Source organism: Netta rufina (assembly GCF_964035555.1).
Source record: "Netta rufina genome assembly, chromosome: 24".
NCBI lineage: Eukaryota > Metazoa > Chordata > Aves > Anseriformes > Anatidae > Netta > Netta rufina.
The window spans coordinates 3133215-3157275 of NC_140148.1; the positions used below are offsets into that span (position 1 = coordinate 3133215).

The following is a 24061-nucleotide window of genomic DNA, read 5'->3' on the forward strand; positions in this document are numbered from 1 at the left end:
CCTTGTGCCCGAGCATGGATTATCACCAACTACCAAATAATTAGGCATTTTATTACCTACTATCAAATAATAATGCAATAAGAATATAAACATCCCCAACTGTTTAGCAGAGTGGCATTTTGCTCTTGGCTCTTTGCAGTGCTTAAGGAAGAAAAGAAAAAAAAAAATCAAGCTTGCCCAATGTATTTTAATTCATTTCCCATTTGAAGCATTTAACCTCGAGACAGGACAAACTGAAAACCAACAAGATCAGGAATCACATCTGGGTCTGAGGTTGTTAGTGCTGCTTATTAAGCATACGAAATACCCAGCATTTTCCTTGATGAGGCATCAGCATCCCTTTAAGAACCAAGATTAAAGGGATCCACTGCTTTTTGTCATGGTTTTGTTCATTCAGGTCTTTGCTCACCAGCCACTGGTTTACCATGGTGGATTAGGGCTGGGAGGTCTCACAAGAATATATGCGATGCAGTAGGATGGACAAACAGATCCCTGCACACATACCAAGGTTACCTTTTGCTCATACACCCACAATCGGCCAAAAACAGCTACCTGCTTGAGGGCACCAATCTTCCTTTTTCAAAGTTCAGTGTTTGGGGCTGTCAGTATTCAAGCAACCTCTCAGGATGGCATTACTCCAGAGAAATGCAAATCCATGCACATCTAGGTGTATAAACCTCATGCACATTGGAGTAGCTGTTGTAATTACCTGCCCGGTGTCCTTATTAGCGGAGTTAAAAGCAAGAGCTGTCCAGCAAAAGGAAGAACAGGGCTGGGGGGTGCAAGTTACGTTACACTACGCAGCTGATTTTCTTTGGATCCAATTAAAATATCTCTAAGTCAAGGAGTGGGAGGGAAAAAAAGAATCCCTTTTAACATCTGCTTGGTCCTTCCTTCCCATTCATTCGAAGTTGTGGTATGCATGCTTATCAGGGGTTGTTTTCTGAGGTTTGATGGGCTGGGGTGAGGACGGCAGTTCCTTCCCATCTGGCAGCCTCGCTCCAATTCCAGAGCTGTTTCCCACAGGCCAGCACACAGCCATTTTGCAGGAGCTGTGCTATAACTGATCCAAACAGGGTCTGAACTCATGAACTCAAGGCTCTGTGCTCTAATACTTCTCCAATATTTACAAGCAAAGGAAAACACGAACAGAACCTAGCTTCTGATTCCCCATCAGACGCTGCAAAAGCTAAACCGAGACTTCCAGAACTGAAGCAGCGAGCACCCTGCAATGCCATCTCCAGCAGGAAAAGCAAGTGCCAATTCCAATTAAAAACCCCAAACGTCACAGGCAGTTACACGGACCATATGCTACTTCTTCCAACACAAACTTGACAAAGTCAGGGTGTGAAAAATGTGCGAGTTCTCTTCACAGGAAGCCTACACAGCCCTTATGAAGGGTACACACCAGAGCTTTCAGTTACTACATGGAATATTTTATGCACCATCTCTCCAGAGATGCTGTTTTCCTCTACCAGTAGGCCCCAGCAGTAGATTTAAAAAAATCAACAGGTACTTTTAAGCCTGTGTGAGAAGTATTTAACCACGGATTCTCTCGGTTTGATTATAATAATGTAAACACATTATTTCTCCCTGGTTGTATTCCACACTTCAGATAACTTCAGCCACAGCATCTGCCTGAGGCGATTACTCTGCTTTTACCTTGAAAAGCTCCAAGGCTGTTTATTGTTCTGTACCACACTGTCCGAGGGGCACAAGAAGAACAAAACAGAAGGAAGGTGTTAAAATCTTTCGGGCTAAATCCAGGTTAGAGCAGCCTAACATCTCCTTTTTCTCCTGCTCTCAGAAACAGCTCTTCCTTTACCAAGCCACAAGTGCCATTCAGATGAATATATTCGAGTTGTGCTGTCTTAAGGTTAAAAACATTGTCTTCACTGGGACATAACTCGCCATGCTTACAAAACAGAAGGGTATGGGGGTGGTGGTGGTGAAACCAATGCCATTTGACTTCTCAAACAAGAGCAAATTGCCAGAAACAGCCTTGCCAAAGGCCAAGAGGGGACACAAGTCGTTTTTGGCTACATCACAGCCACACGATAAAAGACACACTACAGACTGGCTCAAGTGACGATCCTTGCTGAGCCGAGTCCTGGAGCAAGCAAAAAGCCAGCTGGTAATATGTAATAATTACCATTTTGCAACTGAAATGGTGCAAGTTGGAACCCTGCCTCCAACTGATGAAGTCTGAAGGCTGGATCCTTGCACGTGCTGTCCTGCAAGAGCAGGATGAGGGGAAGAAGCAGAGCAGCAGCTCGGTTTGCTGCATCTCCCCAGCGTTAGCAGCACAAGACAACTGCTGACCCCCACCAGGGTGGTTTGGAGCAGGAAACTTCAGAGGCATTTATCCAGTAAAAGCTATTTAATCCCAAAGGACTTCGGAGGAGGACAATCCAGTACAGCCACACACACAATCCAAACGCAGTCTTAGTTTCTTCCCCGTGGTTGTGATTGAGGTTTAGATGGAACCTGCCAGCTTAGATCCAAAAAGCCACCTCCTCGGGGGTGTGCAAGGCAGTTAAGACACTTCGGTTGTCATATCTGTTCTCAGGGCTACAAGCAAATATGGACTGCAGGGAAGCATTTCAGAGTTTTATCATGCTTTCATGATACAAATATCCAGGTCCTGGTCAGATGTCCTACCAATTCTATGCATTAATTCGCAAAGAAAGTGAACAGAGAATTCCCAAACTACCACACCAACTACAGCTGCATGGCAAAGTATCCTCAAAAATGAGAGCAGGAAAACAAAAGCTGGCTCACACACATTCCTCTTTGATCCAGAAAATCCTGTAGGGTGATATTTGGACAACACACATCTAATCCTCAAATCTCTTAAAGGGTAAGGGGACACCTCTGACAGTTACGTGGCCCTGGAAATTATTTTCAAAGCTTTACAGCCTATTGTCACATTAATCAATCAGTTTCTATCATGTTTTAAGATTTGTTCAGGGTGAGCAGAAATTTTTCAGAGACAAACTTTGCTACATTTACTAGCTACGAAAACTTACTCCATTAACTAATCAGACACGTATTGGTGCTGCGCGCTTTCAGCCATGACAGCAGCCTTGGAGTTCAAGCATTATCCGAGTGGGTCACAGCAGACGATCACCTTGAAAAGCCGAATTCCAAGGAAAGCATTCATCTGTTTCCAAGATGTTTTTCAGAAATATTTGGAAGGCATCCAAACGTGCATGGGATACAAGGCTTTATGTCTGAGCTGAAGAGTTTTAAGTTGACCACGTCAGGAAGTACAATAACGGTCTGTTGTCTATGTAAAATGAGTAAAAGTAACAGAGTTTGAAGAATTAAAAGAAGACCTAACCATCAAAGTGGATGCCTTTAGCGACATTAATTTTATATAATCAAGGTGTTACACTTATAGGAAAAGATACACATTATTTATCTGTCATACTTTGTACATCATGACTGTAAAGATGACAGTTTTTCTCTAGAATACCAAGCCCTGTAAATGTCTGAAAGGAGAAAACAGACAGATAGAAGAAATTCCTGCAATGACAAAAAACGAGAAGCAGTGTCAACTTTTTCAGACATACTGCCAATAAATAAATAAATAGAAAGGCAGAGACAAATACGTGGACTCCAGCTAAAGTCAACTTCATCGAAACGTGTGCTGCAAGATGGAGACTGATTGTTGGACCAGACACTAGTGAGAAAACAAGCGTGAGCTGCTTTGGAAAGCCTCTGCAGTACAGATCCAAGCCCTACATCACTACTCACAGCCATGGCACAAAGAGGACTCCAGCTTGCAACAGCAGATCCAGGCAAAACTCAAATGTCAGCTTTGTTTTGGATGGTGCACTGGCAACTTTGTCTTTAAAATCAAGGGTATGACCAAGATCACACAAATAACAAATCCTAAACTTACCAGCATTGCTGTCAGCAAGGAACAGCAGCGAACAGCAGTTGAAGCACTGACTAGAAGTGATGTGGCATTTGAAGCAGACAGAATCTAAATAGATATACTCAATGTAGCGAAGCCCCATCAAAACTTCCAAGCTCATAAGAGCTTGAGAATTGCGCTAGATAGGTCATTATCTCTCTGAAAAATTAAAATCATACTCTGCATTTCTATTGGGGAACTCTCAGAATAGCAAGTATTTTCCACTTGGTTAATCTAATTAGCACAGTACTGGAAACATTAAATATTGTTTCCTGTCATTCACTCTGAAACGCGTTCTTGCTTCCTTTTCGACTGTAACCCCATGTTTTCCTAGAATACCCAAGTGCTGCAAGACACCAGCCCAGCTCCAAGGATAACAGCAGAGGCTTTGGTACAGCCACTGCAGAAGATGGAAGCCAAAAGCATTTCCAGGAGCACATTGACCCTTGCTCTCCAGGTGGACCAGCAGAACAGTGGCACCGAGAACACAAACCCCTGGTCTATGAGGATGCCATCATTGCCACCATCTTGCACAGGTGGGGTCAAGTCAGCAGGGTGGTCTTCCAGGCAAGAAGTCCCTCTTTCCTCTCCCCATCCTCTTCTCCTTAAAAGGAGAGCGGAGAGCCAAACCCGAGGATTTTCACAATGCTCATTATAGAGCACAATTCCTGTACAACCAAGATATGTTTAGTAAGATGTTTCCAACAGAACTAGAAAAAAAAATCTGTTAAGATGTAAAAATAATAAAAAAAGGAATGTGAATGAGATCATGGTATCATCAACAGAAAATTACAGAATAGTTAGAGTACAGAGGAAAGGTGGAAAGAAGCAGCCAACTTATCCCATGAATCATGTCTTTTGGAGGGGAAGACCGAGAAAAAGAGCAGGAAGCCCATCAGGGCAACTGCAGCAAGACTGAAATACGGCAGAAATGCACAATTTACGTTATTTTCTCCCCTAGCTCTCCTGCGGCTCTGGAAATAGGAACTCCTCGGGAATAAGGCACGTCCTCCGCCGGCACGGCTCGCGGAGCTGCGAGCTCCCCAAAGGCAGGAAGGTGAGCACGGAGAGGCATCAACAGGTCTCCCGAGGGGCAGCACGAGCGGCCTGCTCCACACGCAGCCCGCCACCTCCCGAGGGGAGGCAGCCCGCCCGGGACCGGGGCAGCCGAAAAAGAGGCGGAGAGGCCGGAGGAAGCTCGTCCCGGCCGCTCGGGGCACGGCGAAGGGACGCCCGGAGGCCAGCCGCAGCCCGGCAGCCCCCCGGGACGGCCGGAGGAGCCGGCGAGGAGCTGCCGGAGCGCCCCGAGGCCCGGCCGAGGCCCTTGAGGCCCGAGCGGCTCCCCCCGGGGCCTCGGGACAGGCCCCGGCTCCCCCCCCCGCTAGGCCCGGCCGGGCCTCGGGGCCTGGAGCGCGGCGGCGAAGCCCGAGCCGGAGCTCGGCCCTCAGGGGGAGGGGGGGGGGGTCGGTACCTGGACGGGTTCCTGCAGCACCGTCATCCTGCTCCCCCTGCCTCCTCCGCCACCGCCTCCTCGTCGTCGCCAAGCCCGGAGCGGGGCGGCCCCGGCCCCGCCTCAGTGCGCGGCCCGGCGCGGCGCGGCCCGGCCCCTGCTCATTTAAACTCCCAGCGACCGTTACCGGGAACGAGGTGGGCCGAGGCCGCCCGAAGCTGGTGGCGGAAACAGCCGAAGCTGCTGGCGGAAATAGCCGAAGCTGCTGGAGGAGCACCCGAAGCGCCTCGGCGGAAAGAGCCGAAGCTGCTGGCGGAACACACGAAGTCGCGCCGCGGAAAGAGCCGAAGCGCCTCGGCGGAAACAGCCGAAGCGCTCCGCGGAAAGAGCCGAGCGGTGACGGAAAAGAACACAGCTGGGAAAGCCCCCTCGGCGCCGTGGCGGAACGGCCGCGCTCGGCGGAGCCGCCCGAGTGGTTCCGGAGATTGCCGAACGCTGTGGGGGGCGCTGAGGGCGGGGATCCCCTCAGGGCCGGGCGCCTTTTGCCCCTCACAGCCAGTAAGTCGGCGGCTGCCTCGGGCCCTCGTCCCTCGAAACGCCCCCACAGGAGATTAAAACTTTCGTTTTGTACCAAAAGATGGGGTTCTTGGGGTGTCTTGTCTGTCAGGAAGCCTTGGCAGCCCTCACCAGCGGCTTGGGGTCTCCCTCACACCGTGTCCACAGGGGCAAGGGGGGTAACTTGGCAATGGCCATTTCAATCTGTGAAGGTGCCGGTTTGCCTCCCATCGCCAGGTACAGAGAGGGCTCTCTTCCTTTCCCAAAATAACAGAATAAAGATGCACAACTACACTTCAGTTTATTAAAAACATTCACCTATCTGTAGCCACCTGCAGCTGACAGAGACCGTTCTCCAACCCCCCTCACAGGCTTCCCGTAATAAAACAGCCACACACCACCGACGTACACACCCCACTGCTCACAGGCTCTCTGCTCCTTCCTTCCTCTTACACTCCCTCTCCACTCCTTGAAGGACGGATCCTGGCACCCGCCGATGTGCTGCCGAGCACGGCGGAGCAGCCGTGGGAGCAGGAGGTTGCACCCTTACATGAGAATAAAGCTCTGAGCATGTTGCTTATGTTGAAAAGTTGTGTGGAGAGCAGGGAGCCTTGGCCCGCCGGCTTCCCCAGTCCCTTTGCAGGTCTCTGCGCTTCTGAAAAGTGTATTTACAGGCTTGCTATCGCTCCAGCAGATCTGCAGGTGTTTGCTTTCAGGGTGTGGGCAGGCTGGCACGGAAAGGCAAAGCTTGCTTCAGTTCCTGACCTAGAACAAATACAACGAAGCAGTGCTCTCCCCAAGGACAGATACCTGGCTCCCAGCTGGGTTGATTTGAGCCATTTTGCCCCAAACACGGTGAAGTGTTTGCCTCCCCGAAGGGCCTTTGGCCTCACCCGCCGTGATGATGGTGATGGTGGTGTGTGCGTACGTGGGTGTGCGTGTGCAAGGCTGTGTTTGGAGGCACGCAGTCCATCCTCATCGCCCTTATCGCAATCTCTGCCCTGCCATGTGCAGCTGATAACTCCCCAGGATGAAAGCTGGCTCCCTCTGTCTCTCCCGTTTCACGTAGGCAGCGCTGACTTTCCTGACATCCAGACCATCTTTGGTATGAGTCTGCCTTATCACAGGCTGAGGAGATAGAGCCACAGTCTCCCCTTTGAGTGGGGGAGTATTTTTACTTCTTGGAGTCTCCTGGACTCCAAGTAAAGCATCTGAAATACGGAAGAGCACAGCACGTGACCATTGTCTTGGGACATCTCAATTTATAGGGATGCCTCTAGCCCTGAAGTGCAGTTCTGCATATGGGGTCACTCGCTGGTGTCAGCAGATGCTTTGTGTAAATGTCCATGGGACTAAAACCACCCGTTCCTTGGCATCCTCAGCTTTTCCAAAGGAGGCAGGGCACAAAGGCACATGTCGAGGTACACAGCCATACAGATACAGAGCTAGATGCTGCGCCTGTTCAAGTGCATCGTTCCAACCTGCTTCAGTACAAATCAGCTTTGTTTCACCCTAGAGAGACAGAACAGGTCCGCAGAGGGAATGGGGCTGACTTACCCCAGGAGTGCTTCAAAGGCTGGATTTCTCAGCCCTTGCATTTTTATCTAGTTCTTCCCATCATTTTCCACTGCTCTCTTTCTGCCTGTCTGTCTGCCGAAGTCTCTGCTTTTCATTTACAGCGTCATCCCTGTCTGAACAGACGCTGGGGGCTCGAATGCAAGGCATGCACTCTGCATACGGGAACAAGAGCATGGCCTTCTGCCTTGCCAGGGCAGGCACATCGCAGCCAGCGGGGCCCCCGGCCTCTGTTGTGCATTTCCCCTGCAGGTTGGGGCAGGTCCCTCGCCTCTGCTCCGTTCCCGTCTGTAACAGCACGTTCCTCTGCAGGAGCCAACGCCACGGTGGTGGCAAGGGCCCATATGACCCCGGAGTAAGTGCAGCAAGCAGTGTCCCCTCTCGCCCTGTCACCATGTCCTTTACCAGGTTAGAACACAGGTAGTACGCTAAAGGCATGAAATGCCCCGATTCTCTCTAGTGGGAGCTGTAGAAATACCACAGGCAGAAGCTAAAAATCTAATCTCGCATCCATAAACAGCTTATGTTGCTTTTTACGAGCATTTCTATCAAACAGTGGGAATTGAAAGCGGCTGTTACTCAGTCACTGCACAGAAATGAGCAAGTGGCAGCTGCAGGCAGCCACGGCGAAGCAAAACGCCTTCAGTTTCTAGTCCAAGCCATGGCATGGATCCATGGAGGATAGGGGAATATGGAGCAAATCAAAGGAAAGCATTATCTGCTCCCAGGTGCTCTGCTGATGGGGGGCTGAGTTATCTGTCATGAATTATTCACCACTTCTAAGGATGCTAGGATGATTTTCTGCAGGTAGGAAAGGAGCTGGCAGCTCACGTCACACAGCCCCCAGAGAGCTTATGGCTGCGGACATGCTGTCTGCCTGTACAGGACCATACAGAAAAGAAATAATGTTGTTAATGCTTTCTCTGTTTTTTAAAAATAAATAAAGAAATAAATTAAAAAGAGTCTCTGGGCTCCTCTGTCCCTTTTCTGGCTGGGACAGGCAGATCAAGGAGAAGGTGCCCATTGCTCTCTCCTTTGGTGGGGACAGCAGCAGGACCAAGCAGGTCCCTCCTCTCTTCGTGGCATGGTTCAGCCTGGACCTAGACAGAGTGCTCATGGAGCACCGTGCTGTAGGGTGGATGGGCTACAGGTCCAAAAAAAGGCCTGGTTTTAACACAGAGAGATGTGTCCTAAGAACAGAGGGTCATTGCATGCAACCTGCCCCTTACTCTCACTTTGCTCCCAGCCTTCCAACCCCTACCAGCAAGCCATGGCCAGCTCCTGGCCCCACATTGAGGGTGGGTGATGAGCAAAGACCCTTACACCCAGTCTGAATTCCTCCCCTCACATCTAGAGGTCATGAAGCCCTCCCTTGCGGCGAGAACATCCCACCAGCTTTGACCACGGGTAGCCCCAGTCTCCCCATCCACCGCTCGCTCCACTGACCACGCCAAAGCCACAGGTAAGGAAGGATGGAATGAGATTTAATGAGATAAATGTCACAGGAAAAACCTGACAAGAATAATTTAGAGTTTAAAACCAAGTCGTGGGTTTATCCCATTATATACCGAGGCTTGGGCAGATGCACGGAGGGTAAATCTGCGCTGAGGCTCTCATGGAATGTTCTGCTGATTGGGGACATCTGGGGAAGAGGGGACACGGACGCAGGAATCTCACAGTTCGTGGTGCTCAGGTGGGGTCCAACATTTCCAAGAACCTGGGAGACAACCATGAGACGGCTTAATGCAGCGAATCCATGCTTCCCAGATAAACCCCAAATGTCAATAACCGTAATTCCATATCATAAAAAAAAAAAAAGTGTTTCATGCAAATAGTTTTGGGTAGAACTGCATCTCCCTGGCAGCATTTGCCACCCAACCGCCTGTATTGCTGAGCTGATGAACATGAGCCAGAGAGAAAGGGATTGAAAACAAGATAAAATGGGCACCGAACATTCAAAGTTCAGACTTCTGTCTGCCTTGGCTTTAACCTTCTGATGCTTAAAGAGATTAGCAGAGGGAAGAAATGAAAGAGATTTCTAAATGTTTAATTTGTGTATTTAGCAGTATCTGAAGGTTTTTTTTTTTTTTTTTTTTGTTTTTTTTTTTTTGTTTTTTTTCCCTGCTGCCCTCTGCACAGCCGAGGAGAGGAAAAATGCTTAAGAAAAAAAAAAAAAAAAAGCGAGATAAAAAAAGCAAGATAACAAAAGCATAAGAAACTGGCAGGGGTGAGTGGGGCCAGCTCTCAGTAATCTGGATTTTCTTTTAAACTGAATACATTTCAGAGGAAAAGTTCAACCTAAAAGTCACTTGTTTATCTGTTTTCCTCAGGCCTTAGAGGGATGCAAAAACTTAACGAGCAGCAAGGGTACGTTTTCCGTATTCTTTCTAATGTTAATGGGAACGTTGGTATTTTTTTTAAGCATTAACAAGGAAACTTCTGAACTACTGTGCTAAGTAGTTAATATTTTAATATTTTCTTGGCATCTAGTCAGTCACGGTTTTTAAAATATTTATGTCCACCAGCAGGAGTTACACGTGCAGGTTTTTTAGGCAGAGCTTCCAATCTGAGCAAAGAGGGGAGACGCTGATGGACTCACCTGAAGTTGGACTCAGCCAGACATGATGTGCTTGACAAAAGCTGAGGAGGAAAGGAGAAGTGAAAGCACAACCGTGCTGGGAGCCGAGGGCAGAGGTCCCCAGGGCACCCAGGGACAAAGGGGACTTGCCTTGGCAGAGATGCTCTGCCAAGACCACGATATCTCCTTCTGTTCCCACTTCCCACCCCAAACCCATTTGGAGAGATACCAAACCCTCTTGGAGACATCCAGTCCCACTATTCCCAGATTTCTGAGGCCATGGGGAATGGGTGCCCTCTTTTCCTCAATTCTCTCCCATTTTAGGGGTTCCCAGACTTCATGCCAGATTTTCACCCTCTTGGAGCCACGAGCAACCTGCATCTCCAAACGTTCCCAATTAGCTTCTGCTGTGAAAGATGCTGGCTTTGTTGTTTTTTTGTTTTTTTTTTTTTTTTCTTTTTGATGGCTTGCAGCAAAACAGTGCCAGCACTGGGGATAAATCTGTCCCGAAACCCTTGGAAACACGCTGTCTTCAGCAGCCTTTGCTGGAAATCACTGGCACAGCTGCTGTGTTCCCACCCCAGCTGGGGTCCCATCTCACATCTCTGCTCGGAGGGGCTTTCGAGGATGGTCCACACCTTCATCTCAGTGATCCCCAACAATCCACACATTGTGTGCCCTAGGACAAGACCGCTGTGTCTGGGACAACCCCAACAGGAACCTCTTGCTCCTACCTTCGTAGTTGATGCAGCCGTTGGCATCCTCTTGCCCTGCCATGAGCTGCTCCACCTCGCTTTCTGTCATCTTCTCCCCTGGAGGAGGAGGATGGAGAGGTGAGGGGACGGCTGTGGCCCTGCTGTGACCCTCCTGACCTTCTTCCAGAGAGCCAAAGCCACCAGGAAAGGAAAAGGGGGTTAAATAGGTGGGGATTGTGAGGAGAAGACCAAGGTGTGGCTGTTGTCTGACAGTCGAGGATGATGTGGGCTCTCAGCTCACTTGGCTCACGCATGAAGCTACAGCTTCAGATGGAAAAGCCACAACTTTGGGAGCCATCAACTCCTAGAGAAGCCTACAAGCAGCGGGGTCTCTCCAGCCAACAAACCCAAGCTATTTTTCCCCAAAAGAGCTCCCGGGTGGCCCGTGGCCTGCTCCCCTTCCCCGGGCAGCCCGTACCCAGCGTGACCAGCACGTGGCGCAGCTCTGCCCCCATCACCATCCCGTTGCCCTCCTTGTCGAAGACGCGCAGCCCTTCCACAAAGTCCTCGAAGGTGCCCTGCTCCCTGTTGCGGGTGAAGTGCTGCAGGATGGGGAGGAAGGTCTCGAAGTCCAGCACCTTTGTGTTCATTTCTGAAAGGGGAGGAGGAGAAGGGGTCAGAGATGAACCCAGTTAGGCTGAACTCGCCCTCTGAGGACCTCCTGCTTACCCTTCCTGGGTCTCATTTCCATCTGAGAAGACCCACAAGGTGATGGGACTGTTAGGACGTTATACTCAAGGTAGGAAGATCCATACAGGGACTAACTATCAGCTGGGGACTGCGCACAGGTTGCTGGTATTAGCCCAAAATTCAAACCAGCAGTAGGTCCTGTGCCACCAAAGCAGCGTGGCTGCAGTGGCAGTGGCTGGGTTGCACTGCTTTGCAGTTCTCCAGCTCAGGATCCAGTCTGCTGGCATCAGCTGCCACCGTCCCCACTGGGGACAACCTTAGGTCAGTCGTGGGACGGGGCTGGGTGGGAAGGAATTACGCAGGAATAAAGCCTCTCCGTGTCATTTTCTTTCTAATTTCTTCGTCTTGCAGGGCTCCAGGGGCTATGTCCCTCCACTGACTGGCTTTGTGTATCCCGCCCTGTCCCACAGCCCCGCTGTGCTGTTACCTTCTGGTCTGGGCTTGCCCAGCACCTTCAGCACCTCCGCGTTGGTGGGGTTGTGGCCCAGCGCCCGCAGGACGTCCCCGCACTGCGCGTAGCTGATCTGCATGGCTCCCGTGGGCGTGCGGTCGAACAGGCTGAAGGCTTCCTTGAACTCTGCGGGGAGGAAGAGCTCGGCTGCCCCCTGCCCGTGCCGGCCCCGTGTCCCACCCCACCTCCCAGGGTGGCCAGGAGAAGGTGGGACACGTGGGAGTCCCGATAAGGAGCTGGCTGGATGAATCCCGCCGGGGTTCCTGCACCACCTTGTGCTGGCAGCACCAGCTGCAGGCTGCTGTCCCCGCTGCAGATCACCCCCTTTGCTCTTCCCCTTCTCGACACAGGCCTCCTGGGGACCCCACAACCCTCCCTCCGCACCCCCACCATGCCCGCAGTGCCCCATCTCCTCCAGACCCAGCCAGGCGGGCACCACGCAGCTCTGCTCGTGTTCAGGTAGGGTCACCACATCCACCCAGCCCTGCTTGGGAAGACCCAGGAGATCCATTTCCAAGCTCAAATCATCACCCCTTTGAGTGTTACCTTTTACCTGCAAGAAGGAAGCCTAAATTAGGAAGAATTCGGGTCTCTCTCCTCCTTTACATGACACTTTTTAGCTTCCTAACCTACTGCTGGATTCTCTCTTTGGTCCCCACGTTGCCTACACGGCCACCAGATGCTGACTGCATGGCCAACCACGCTCCTCTGCTGCTCATGGCCTCATTGCTGCTTCCTCCAGGAGGCTTCTCCCCTCCAGCAGGCTCCTTGCTGGCGTTGAGGTGCAAAATGTGGAGAACCCAACTCTCCAGCAACCCCCCAGCTCCTTACCCTCCTGGGGCAAGCCAAGGGTCCCGAGCCTGGCGGCTGGTTCCTGCCTCTCCTCGTGGGCAGCGAGATGCTGGTTCTCCTGCACCAGATGCTCCACCAGCTCCTGGCTCTCGTCCTGCTGCCTCCAGACCCGTGAGCCCACCTGAGCAGCTGACTCACCCATGTGGGCAATCAGCCTTTCCAGCCGGTCCACGTGGATGCTCAGAGCTGTGAGTTTAACGTCCATGGCTCTGAGGAGCTGCAGGTTCTGGTCCATCTTCCTCATGATGCCCAGCATGAGCTCGCTGGAAGCGGAGCAGCCGCTCCTCATGCCAGTGCATGGGACGAGACGGTCGTGGTCTCCATGTGGGGCTGGAGATGTGATGTTTTGGGATATATTGCTTTGGGTTTGGTGGGAATCCTTGCCTGGGGCTTTGAGTTTGCTGCTTGGCATCTTTGTATCTTCTGCTGAACTTCACCGTCCCCTGGCGGTGTCCATGGCATGGATCTGTGTCCCCGCAGGGCTGCCCGGCACCTCGGGGTGCTGCTGTTTGCCCATTTGACCTCACAATGGCTCTGCCTCTGCGGGTGGCATCTGGGGGGACCCAGGGAGGGGCAACACCACCTGCAAGCCCCTGGACCAAGAGGACGCTCGGTGATGTCCCCTCTTGCCCCAACACCAAGGCCTGATAACCTCGAGCACATCACACGCTTGGGGACAAGGCTGCAGCTTAAATCCAGATATCTTCCAAATTTTTCTCTTTTCTCTTTACAATACCCGGCCTGGGGGCTGAGCCTGCACAGCACTCATCTGCTCCTCCCAGTGATCCCAGCAGGACGTGCCCTCAAATCTCATCCCTCCCTGCCCTGCACCTTTTTCCTTGCCAGGCTGTGAAGCGGGGATTATCCCCTTCATCTGGGGCACACTCAGTGCTGAGCAAGGAGCCCAGGGCTGCTCCCTGCTCCCTGCTGTCTCCACCCCAGCCACATCCCTGCGCCGGCTCCTGGTCACCTCCTCTCCTGCCTCCTTTCCCATCTCCTGCTGCCGAAAAATCTGGAGGAGGGGCTCCCCGTGTCTAATGCCATCTGAGGGCGAGGTGGTGCCCGCTCTTACCTTCGATCTGCTCGGCCGTGAATTCGATCTGCCGGGAGAAGAGAACAAGCAGGGCATGAGGATGGTGCTGGGGACAGTGAAGGGGCTCAGCCCTGCCTTTGGGCATCTCCCCGAGCTCTGCAGCCTGCTCAGGGCGGTGGCCATGCCCGTGCCATGCCCGTGCCATGCCCATGCCGTGCCCGTGCCATGCCCAGGAATGCTCCCACCTTCATCACAGAACCAAAATCCCCATGGAAAGCACAGCCAGCAGCGGTGCAGCGGGCACAGGGAGGAGGCTCAGACCACGGCAGGGTAGGACGGATGTCATTTTGAGGCTTGACCCCGAGTTCAAGTGATTAAGCAGCCTCTGTGCTGAGCCTGCTCTTAACAACCCCCCTCCTGCAGCTGGGGCTCAGAAATGTAACCGTAACCTGGGGAATTGCGGCAAAAATGAGCTCCTGTTGCGGGGACTTGGATGAACGGTGCCATCCCACGGAGGAGGCGACGAGGGGGCAAAGTGCTTTCGGATGCAGGCAGCGGGTGGCAGAAATGCTTTTAGAGCTGTGGGGGCCCCGGAGCTGCTGCGGGGCGTTTGGCTCCGCAGCCCGAGCCAGCGCGATTTCCTCGGCTCCGCGGCACGCGGGGCTGGATGGGGGAGGATTAAACCCCCCCACAGCAAGGAGAGCATCGCTGCCAGCTCTCTGCATCAACACAGCGGGATCGTTTTCCCCTCCCAACCCCTGCTCCTAGATGGCAGGGCTGATGCCAAGTCGCGTGCTGCCTTGCATTGCCCGCAACAGGCGGGTGACAGCAGGATGGAGGCACGCGATGCCTTCATCCCTCGCTCACCTTCACGCTCCTGGGATCGAAGGCGAGCTCCCTGGGCACCTCCGGGGCTGCAGCCGCTTTGGCTGCCTCCTTTTTGGGGTCGGGTTTTTTGAGCGGCATCTCGCTGGGAGCTTTGCAGAGGTTCAAGGCTGAATCCTCCGGGCCGGCGAAGCGACGGAGCGGAGGGCTGAGAGGCAGGGGCTGCTCCTTCCCTTATAAACCCAGCCCTGTCCTCACCCCGCAGGGGCAGGCCAGCTGCTGGAGCAACTGCTACTTACTATAAAAGGAAGAAAACTCAAACGAGAGGGGCCCCAACTCGACAATTGCCCATTGTCATCGGCTCCCGCGCGGCGAAGCCACCAGCCGCGAGAGGGGGGATGTCCCCCCCAGCACCTGCGCCGGGTGGGCTGCATGGGGGCCGCTCACTAAAACAGCTCCAGAAACCTAAAAGCTGATGGCCCTGGGTGCCTGGCAAGGAAAAAGCAACGTGGAGAAGGTGCTGGAGGGGCTGCGTGGCCATGCTGTGGAAGAGGACACGCTCGCCTGCAGCAGGGTGGCTAACGAGGGCGATGCAAACAGTGTGAGCCTTAATTCATCAGCTCGGGGTCTTCCCACCTGCACGCCTCCTGCACATCCCCATAACAGCCCATGGTGCTGGATGTGCTGCTTTGGGCACTACCTGGACAGGGGAGGTTTCCAAAAGTGGCCTTGTTTTTTTTTGGAGCAGAATAAAAATAAAAAGTTCCACCCCCCCCCACAGTGAGGGATAATTCTGGCAGCTGGGAAATTCCTGAAAAAAAAAGCCAGAAGAAACCATCGAGGTTCAGGAAAATGGTGCTGGAGGGGCAAACCAAAAGATCCTAAACCATCACCTCAAACGCAGCCAGGCTGCAGCAGAGAGCGGGGTTGCACCGAGAGCCAACCAAGCCCTGGTGTTTGGGTAACAGAAATGGGGAAAAGCCATTTACAGGAGATGCTTGGGAGATGCTGCATGGCCTCGTGGCTCCTGCGCCTGCCTGGGCTGGGCTGCAGGGACAGCTGCGAGCCGCTGGGTGGAACAGGATCCTGCGGGATGGGTCCTGAGGGATGCGTGCAGGGTGTGAGCCGTGGCACTGACACACAAACCCATGAGTTGTGTGTGTATGTGGGTATGCAGAAGGCAGATTTGTGCGGGCTCTCGTTGTTTTTTTCCAGGATCGAGGATCTGTCTCACTGCCAGGCTGTGCCGGAGCTGGGCAGCTCCTCCGCTTTGTGCCATCCCCCTGCTCCCTGCGGAAACTGAAGGGCTCAGGGAAGATGCACACATGAGCAGGGAGGTCTCCGGCTGTAAATACTGAACCCCTTTGTCCCATAAGGCAGAAAATTACCCTAGAAATTAAATTTTGAGCATGGCAGCTTTCCAAGCCGCTTTAATTCCTAGGGTAATTTTCCATCTTCTGAAAAGAGGAGGGGAGGGTGTCCTCCCCCTGCACCCAGAGCCCTCACTTTGGCCTCTTTTTTGCCAAAATGCTGCTCAATGCTGAGCTGCCGCCAGCCGGGTCACGGGGGTCTTTTGGCAGGAGGGAGCAGCTGAAAACTGCTGGGCAATTTGCTGCCTGCCCTCGTCTCACGGCTGCTGGAACGGAGCTGGGGTCTGGCGGGGCTGCGTGCTGGGGCTGGGTGGGTGTCATTTGCCTTGATTGCTTTCCCCATCTCTGCATAATAGAGCAGGCAATTTAGCAGAAAACAACATGTTTTGCTCGCTGCAAACTCGGAGTCTGGGTCAGGTTTCGACTGGGGGGGGGGGAATCAAATCGCCCCGGAGCTTTGCTGCCTCCCCTTCAGGCAGCACCCGTTCCCAAATAACCCCACCCGAACCCCATCTGCACCCCTTGGGAGCTCCTCATCCAGAAATCGGCACCCAGAAGAGCCTCCAGAAAATATTGATCCTGCAATTTAGCTACTTAGCCCTTTTCTTGCCCTAAAAGTCCAGGCAACGTCCTGATTGAGCCCAAGCTGGGGTCAGCACCCACGCAACGCTCAGGCTGGGGGCTAAATAGGGCCGAGGTGATGGGCAGCTGCCAATCCTGCCCCAATCCCTCCTTTACAGCTCAATGAGGCAGGGGAAGTGACTTAGAGGCTCGCTTTCCTCTCTGATTTAATCCGAGCCAGCAGCACCTCCTGGGCACTCTCTCCAGGATCTGCTTTGCTCTCACAACTCTGCTCTGTTTCTGCTCGCTGCAGGAGCTGGCGAGGCCTGACCTCCTCCCTGCAGCGGGGAGGCTCCCGGTTAGGACCAGAGCGAGCCCCCCCTGCCTGGAAAACCCAAAGGGAGGCCCCAGGGGGCTCTGCCCCGTGCAGGATTTTGCCATTTACGGAGGCAGCGAAAGCTGCACCCAGCCACGGATTGAATGGGTGCAGCACCAGGCTGGGATCTTGAAATTCCCAGGGTTTTGCAGTGGGGGTTTTGAATTTCAGCCTCATCCCACTGCGGGCAACCTGCTCAGGGAGGGAGGACGCCCTGCTTTGTGCCCCTATTTCCCCAGGGGGATGCTGGGGGGACACGAGGTGCCCAAACCAGTGGGGTGGTGGGAACAAGCCGGGTGTATGCACGATCCCAAAACGCAGGGGCCACCCTGGGGGCTACAGGTGATGAGGGAGCTGCAGCTCCTCCACCCCACATCCCCTCTGGGCATGGCCCCACAGCGAGGTCCTGCACAAGCACCGTGGGTGCGTGTCCTTTGGGGCGCGGGGCCGACCCCAATGCACCTCCCCAGCGTACGCCCCAGCACCAGGAGAAGGAAAAGGGTTAAAACGGCGTCTGCCTCAAAGACATCCCAGCTCCAGCAGCGAAGCAGTGAGGATGCTCACGTGTGGCACCCTCTGCCTGCCCACCTCCAGCCACTCTTACTGGGATTTCTCCCAGCCTGCCGACTCCTCAGGACCAGCCTGCAGCTGGGGGCGGCAGGGGGATGCCGTGACAGCTGACAAATGAAGCCACCGGGCAGCGAGAGGAGTTCTGAGAGGAGGAATCTGCCTTGACTGAGGAGGATTTTAGCACCTAGGGCTAAGCCAATAAAGCTCTGCTGTCCCCATCCCCACGGGAATTGTTTGCTCTCGCTCCGGGAGCTGCTTAAAGCAGACGCGGGGAGCGAAGAGGAGCACGCAAGGCGGGGGGAGACCCTCACGTGTGGCAAGCCCACGAGCATCCCATAGCTCTGCCGGGACTGGGGCTCACCCCGAGCCCCCAGGGACACGCTGTGCCCCTGCTGCCACCTCACCTTGATGGGGACTGTGACCAGGAAGGCGCTCGCAGAAGATGCTCGGCCTCGCAGAACGCGCCAGCTCGCTTTGTAGCCCGTGGGCTGGAGGAGATTCCCGGTGCCTGGACGGCTGCACCCAGGTGAAGTCTTTGCTCTCTGCATCCCTCCGTCCCTGAGGATCCCAGCGGGACCATGGTGGCATTGGGCTCCGGGGGAGGCGTTGTGGTGGCCCTGCTCTGCTGCTGCCTCCTGAGCTCTGCCTGGGCTCTGGTAAGTCTGCGTGGCCCCGGGCTCCTCCGGGCCCTCAGCTCTGCTGCCTTCAGGTATCGCTGATCACCTCTGGGCAGCCCACACCTCCTGCCTCTGCATTCCCCTAAAAGCTTCTCAGCAGAAGGACACCGTGATGGGATTTGGTTTGATTTGATTTTTTCCATTTCTTGCACGTGCCCCGGGCAGGGCTCGCAAGGGGCTGGAGGGACCCAGGTGAGTTCTGGCTGTGGGGCTGGCAGTAAGGACAGAGCTGGGGGCACCCACGGCAGCGCCTCTCCCAAAGCACCCCCCCTTGCTGATCCATGCCTCCCCAGCCCCACTGTGTGAGCACCCAGCATCCTGGCTCCTTTTCCTTTCCACAGCTGCTGGTTTGCCCATCCCGGCTCCGAATCGCTTCCCTTATCTCTCTCTCTTCCCATATCACTTAACTCTACCCCCAGTCACCCACACCCAGCTCACCCGGGACAGCATGGTGCTGCGAGGCTGCGGCGCCTTCGTTTCCAGCCTGGCTGCCCCGTTGTCTCTGCCCACCTCCTCCAGACGCGCTCTGGGCCTCTCTGCTTGTTTCTTGCTCCAGCTTTGGCTCATTTCTTACCCGAGGATGCTCCTGCTCCATGCAGGAGGGTGCGAAGAGCTCACAGAGCAGACCTGAACCGAGCTGACATCAGAGACCAGTGGCCAAAGCCCTCCTGTGATGGGGGGTCCTCACCTCGCTTTTGTCTGGGCAGGTGGACCCCGACGATGTGCTCACGAAAGAAGAGCAGATTTACCTCCTGGTGGAAGCCAAGGAGAAATGCCAGAGGGACATAAAAGCCCAGCTGGAGAAGATCAAAGGTAGCGTCCTGACCCTGCGCATCGGGGGGCAATCCCGGGTCTATGTCATGGAGAACGCTGTCCCCTCCGATGGCAGCAGGACAGGGCCAGGGGTACACAAAGCTCCTGGGGACCACAGGGTCCTGGAATGGGTTTCTGCAGCTCCTGGGTGTAATTAGGGGCTAATCAAATCCTTGCACTGATGAGCCAGCGCTGGCTGCACTGGGCAGCCCCATTTGCAGCACAAACGAGCTCTGGGATGGGATGGGATGGGATGGGGATGGGATTGATCCCCCTGCTCTGCAGGGTGATGGCATGGTTGTGCAATTCCTCGCCTTGGACTGGGGCCCAGGGAGGCCAGAGGCAGGACGAGGCGCTGCTTGGACACGGGGTGCGATGTGCCTTTGCTCCCTGGCCAGATACCAGCTGCCTTCCAGAGTGGGATGGGATTATCTGCTGGCCGGAGGGCTCCCCCAGCCAGGAGGTGGCCGTGCCCTGCCCCGACTACATCTACGACTTCAACCACAAAGGTGAGCGCTCGCAGCTGCACCTCGGGGAGCCGCCTGCACCCAGCGGGGGTGCAGATGGGGCTCCCCTGGGTTCTGCCGCTGTCACAGCACCCACCGCGTTCCCAGGTCATGCCTACAGGTACTGCAGCGCCTACGGGACGTGGGAGATGGCTCTCAGCCTCAACAAGACCTGGGCCAATTACACCGAATGCGCTGTGCTCTTCTCCTCCGAGAGCCGGAGCCGCGAGAAGGTGACCTTGCTGGGGGTGGGCTGGGGAACAGGGGAATGGCTGGGGCTGGGGGCTCCCCAGAACAAGTTCTGCTCCTCCTGTGCTCTCAGCCTGGAGGCTGAAAGGGACCTGGGCCGTGGGGTAGGCATGGAGCAGAGCCCTTCTCTTCCAGGAGGTGTTTGACCGCCTGCACCTGATGTACACCATTGGCTACTCCATCTCCCTGGCCTCCCTCATCGTGGCTGTCTGCATCCTCTCCTACTTCAAGTAAGGAGGAGCTGAACCCCATCCCCGCGGGGGGGATGACCATGTCCCCATCTCCTGCACGCAGCCCCATGGGGCACCGGCACCACCCCTACCCCAGCACAAACCTCAGGGCATTTCCCAGAGCCTCCCAACACGTACTGGTGACCAGTACAACCAGCTCCTTGCTCCTGGAGGGGGGTGAAACCCCACTCGCCCCCAGAGCTGCCCTATGTGCCCACGGGGGGCTGGCACTTTGGGGCTGACTTTCTCCAGGTCCCCCCTTGCCTGGTAGCCCCCACGCGCTGAGCTTTTTGGGCAGCCAGGGCCGGGCTGGTGTCGCACCCCTCTCCGTAGGCGCCTGCACTGCACCCGCAACTACATCCACGTGCACCTCTTCACCTCCTTCATCTGCCGGGCGGTGAGCATCTTCGTGAAGGACATGGTGCTCTACTCGGCCAGCGAGACGGAGAAGCTGCGGGAGGACGACTTCAAGGCAGAAATGGGCTCCTCGCCGGGCCAACGGAGCCACCTGGCAAGTGCTGCACGGAGACCAGGGGCAGGAGCAGAGGGAAGGGGGATTTAGGAGCCCTGGTGTAAGGAGATGTAGGGCTGAGACACTCGGGGTGATGCTACCAGGGAGGGGAAGGAAAAACCTCAAGGAGATGCAGCTCTGGTGGCCCGCAGCTTTCAGGGGAGGGTCTGATGTGGGCACCTCTCTGCCCGCAGGTCGGCTGCAAGGTGGTGGTGACGCTCTTCCTCTATTTTCTGGCCACCAACCACTACTGGATCCTGGTGGAAGGTCTCTACCTGCACAGCCTGATCTTCATGGCCTTCCTCTCCAACAAGAGCTACCTGTGGGTCCTCATCATCATCGGCTGGGGTAAGCTTGGACCCCAACCCAACCCCACGAGGTGCTGGGGCGCTGAGCAGCACCGAGTGCCAAGATGAGGGCAATGGGACATAGCTAGGAACCAATTCTGGCTGCAAACCTGGTGTCTCAGCTCTACTCCTCACCCCGGTTCCTGTCCCTCCAGGTCTCCCTGCTGTCTTTGTGTCTGTCTGGGCCAGCGTCAGGGCCTCCCTGGCGGATACGCAGTACGTAGCTCCTCCTTTGCCAGCAGTCCTCTGGGGAGGGAAAGGTTGGTTGCAAATGCTAGCAAGAAATCTGTGGGCACCTGAGCTTCTGGAAATGCAAAAATTCTGAAAAGAACAAGAGGAGTCAACACGCATACAAGGCTTGTTCATAAAATTTTCGGTCATCTAGACCAGTAATATCTTTGTTCTGCACGTGGAAGGAAGCTGGATGCAGCTTTACATCAAAAATTGATCAATAAATGGTGCCAAGATGAATACTAAAGGGTATGTCCTAAAGTTAAGCATTTTAAAAAAAGAAAGACCACAGGACTTTGAGCAGGAGGTTTAGACAAGGAGCTCTCAGGAGGGTTCAAGTTAATTTAAAACTGATTTGCCACAGAAAGATGTCTGGAGGTGGCTGTAACAGGGCTGCTGCTGGGTCAGGATTTACCCAAACTCCGGATTTCTCCCAGCCAGGCTCACTCGGAGGTGGCAAAGAGGTGAAGGGTGGGAGGACAGGAGATGGGGACGGTGGCTGGGGGGGACAGGGACCATCAGCCAGCAGTTCTCACCAGTGACTGCAGGCATCTCCAAAGGTTCTTCACTGCTCTCTTCAGGTGCTGGGACCTCAGCGCGGGGAACATGAAGTGGATTTATCAGGTCCCCATCTTGGCTGCTGTCGTGGTGAGAACCCCACGGCTCCACTTCCCCACCCTTTCCAGGGAAAAGGGACTGGGAGCCACCCAGGGCTGCTTGCTTGCGGTTGCTGGGCCGGGTTCCTGCAGGCGACAAACCCACGGTGGGCATCTGTTGGCAGGTGAACTTCTTCCTCTTCCTCAACATCGTCCGCGTGCTGGCCTCCAAGCTCTGGGAGACCAACACGGGGAAGCTGGACCCCCGGCAGCAATACAGGTGAGTGCTGGCAGCAGCAAGACCATGCCCCAGCCCCGGGGGCTGAAGCTGGAGCTTCTGCAGCAGCAGCTCCAGCACCTGCCCTTCGCCGGGGCACTCGGGGCTGGCTGGCAGGTCCCAGCTCCCCGCCCCGTGTTTCTCCTCTCAGGAAGCTGCTCAAGTCCACGCTGGTGCTGATGCCTCTTTTCGGAGTCCACTACGTGGTGTTCATGGCCATGCCCTACACCGACGTCTCCGGGGTGCTGTGGCAGATCCAGATGCATTACGAGATGCTCTTCAACTCCTCTCAGGTGCGTTGCCCTGGGGCTGCCTGCCCTGCTCCGAGCGATGCCCATCCCGGCTCAGGACTCAAAGCCCACCTCTGTCTCTTTTGGCAGGGTTTCTTTGTGGCTTTCATCTACTGCTTTTGCAACGGGGAGGTAAGTGAGAAATGGGAGCAGCTGAGCTCTGGGTCAAGCCCCTTTAGGGTCAGTGACTTTAAGCCACAGCCCCCAGCTTGGGATAACTGGAGGGAAACTGATTCATCACTGTGGGAAAGGAAGGAGAAGGGAAGGAGAAGGGAAGGGAGTTTTGCTGGCTCTGAGCACCAGCAGCTGTCTCTGATCCCTCCCTTAGGTGCAGGCAGAGATTAAGAAAGCCCATTTTCGGAGAAGCCTGGCGCTGGACTTCAAGCAGAAGGCACGTGCCACCAGTGCCGGGGGGAGCTGCTACTACGGCGGGCTGGCCTCCCATGCCACCACCAGCTTCAGCATGAGCCTCGCAGGGCGAGGGGCGGGGAGCACACAGCAGCGCGGGCTGCTGCTCCCACCCCGTACCAGCCTGCCAGGCTCCATCCCCGGCTCCTTTCCCTCGGACTTTTTGCCCTGTCCGACCCAGGAGATGAGCCAGAAAGCCTGCGGGGAAACCACCGGGGACTTAGACGTGGATCGGAGTCACCCCAGCCTGAACAAAGAGCTGGAGACGATGCTGTGAAGTTAGTGGTGCGTCTCCCAGCTGGACTGGTCCTTGTGCTCTGGGCTCCCTTTGTGCTCGTGTGTGGAGCTGGGGCAGGGATCAGCAGCTGAATCAACACAATTCCCTCTGCCTCGCAGCCAGCACGCAAAGGGCCCGCAAGCTCCTGTTCCTTCTTGGACCTACCTGGCCTAAAAACGAGCTGGTTTGAAACCTCCTCTCCTTCCACGCGCAGATGAGTGGTGTAAGCGATGCCGGTGCATGCGCAGCCTTGAATGACCACCAGGACACAGCCCTCCAGGCCCCATCTGACAGCCTGGAAGGCTACTTCAGCTCCAGCGTGTACAAAGCTGAGCCAAGGACAGTGCAGCCCTGAAGTCTGCCTCCCCTCCTTGGCAGTAATTCCTGCATTGCGCAGCCCGGGGCTGGCAGCGAGCAGTGCCCGCAGGGCTGCTCACCCTGCCCTCACCTGCACCCCTGCGTAGCTCAGCAGTGCTGTGACTGCTCCCAGGCGCTGCTCAGACACAAAAAGGGGGCATGGAGGCACCGGGACACCACGGGCTGAGGGAGGCAGACCGCGTGTTACAGCCTGGGGAGGGCGCAGCAAAAAGCCTCGGTCCCCTGTGATCGTGTGGAAATGCGGAGACCACAGCACGCCCGAGCCTTGGCCCTGGGGTCTTTTTGCAAGCTAGTTAATAAAGAGACGTTCTGCAAGGCTTGCTTCCATCCTCAAACTTCTTTACGGTCTCAAATGGTTACGGGAGGAAGCAGAGGGGGTGAAGGGCTGGAAACCCAGCCAGGTTCACGGCCAGCCAGCTCTACCCTCACTGCTCATCCCTCCCAGCTCCCTCCTGCCCCTTCTGTGGCACACACAGTGCCTGGAAAACCTCAGCACCCAGCTGGGAAAAGGCATTCCCGGGGATATTGCGATGCCCTGCGCAGACAATTCACTCAGGTGGTGAGGGAGTGGGGTGGGGGTGGCGATTACAGTGTTGTTGGGAGAGGGGGTACATACACCAGGTGAAGTTACAGGGCACGTTGGTGTTTTTTTCCTGCTTGAGACACCTTCCAAGGCAGCAATTTCATAATAAAGCTAGTGACAGAGAA

The 24061-nt window shown here is 55.0% G+C and overlaps 3 protein-coding genes across 7 annotated transcripts in view; 1 reads left to right on the top strand and 2 right to left on the bottom strand.

The window, feature by feature from the left end:
- CDC27 (cell division cycle 27) overlaps positions 1-5566 on the bottom strand; it is a gene marked incomplete at its 3' end in the record, with an annotated part of 32478 nt that extends 26912 nt beyond the window's left edge. For all 5 annotated transcript variants that reach the window (XM_084301375.1, XM_084301374.1, XM_084301376.1 and 2 more), the window contains exon 1: positions 5394-5566. In XM_084301375.1, coding sequence (XP_084157501.1) covers positions 5394-5420 — 27 coding nt within the window. In that variant the 5' untranslated portion in view covers positions 5421-5566. The remainder of the gene's footprint in view (positions 1-5393) is intronic.
- A 4547-nt stretch (positions 5567-10113) lies between these two features.
- Positions 10114-14827, bottom strand: LOC311218346 (myosin light chain, embryonic; the record flags this gene model as incomplete). The annotated part of the gene is made up of 6 exons (XM_084301006.1): positions 10114-10142; positions 10815-10892; positions 11254-11427; positions 11953-12102; positions 13901-13928; positions 14729-14827. The coding sequence occupies 6 exons, from the start codon at positions 14825-14827 to the stop codon at positions 10114-10116; spliced, it is 558 nt and encodes a 185-aa protein (XP_084157132.1).
- A 334-nt stretch (positions 14828-15161) lies between these two features.
- On the top strand, positions 15162-22975 carry LOC311218442 (parathyroid hormone/parathyroid hormone-related peptide receptor-like; the record flags this gene model as incomplete). Its single annotated transcript, XM_084301125.1, has 13 exons — positions 15162-15287; positions 18948-19053; positions 19452-19562; positions 19668-19792; positions 19944-20038; positions 20372-20549; positions 20744-20897; positions 21052-21112; positions 21709-21775; positions 21909-22003; positions 22152-22293; positions 22381-22422; positions 22619-22975. The coding sequence occupies 13 exons, from the start codon at positions 15162-15164 to the stop codon at positions 22973-22975; spliced, it is 1659 nt and encodes a 552-aa protein (XP_084157251.1).
- Positions 22976-24061: the final 1086 nt, after the last annotated feature.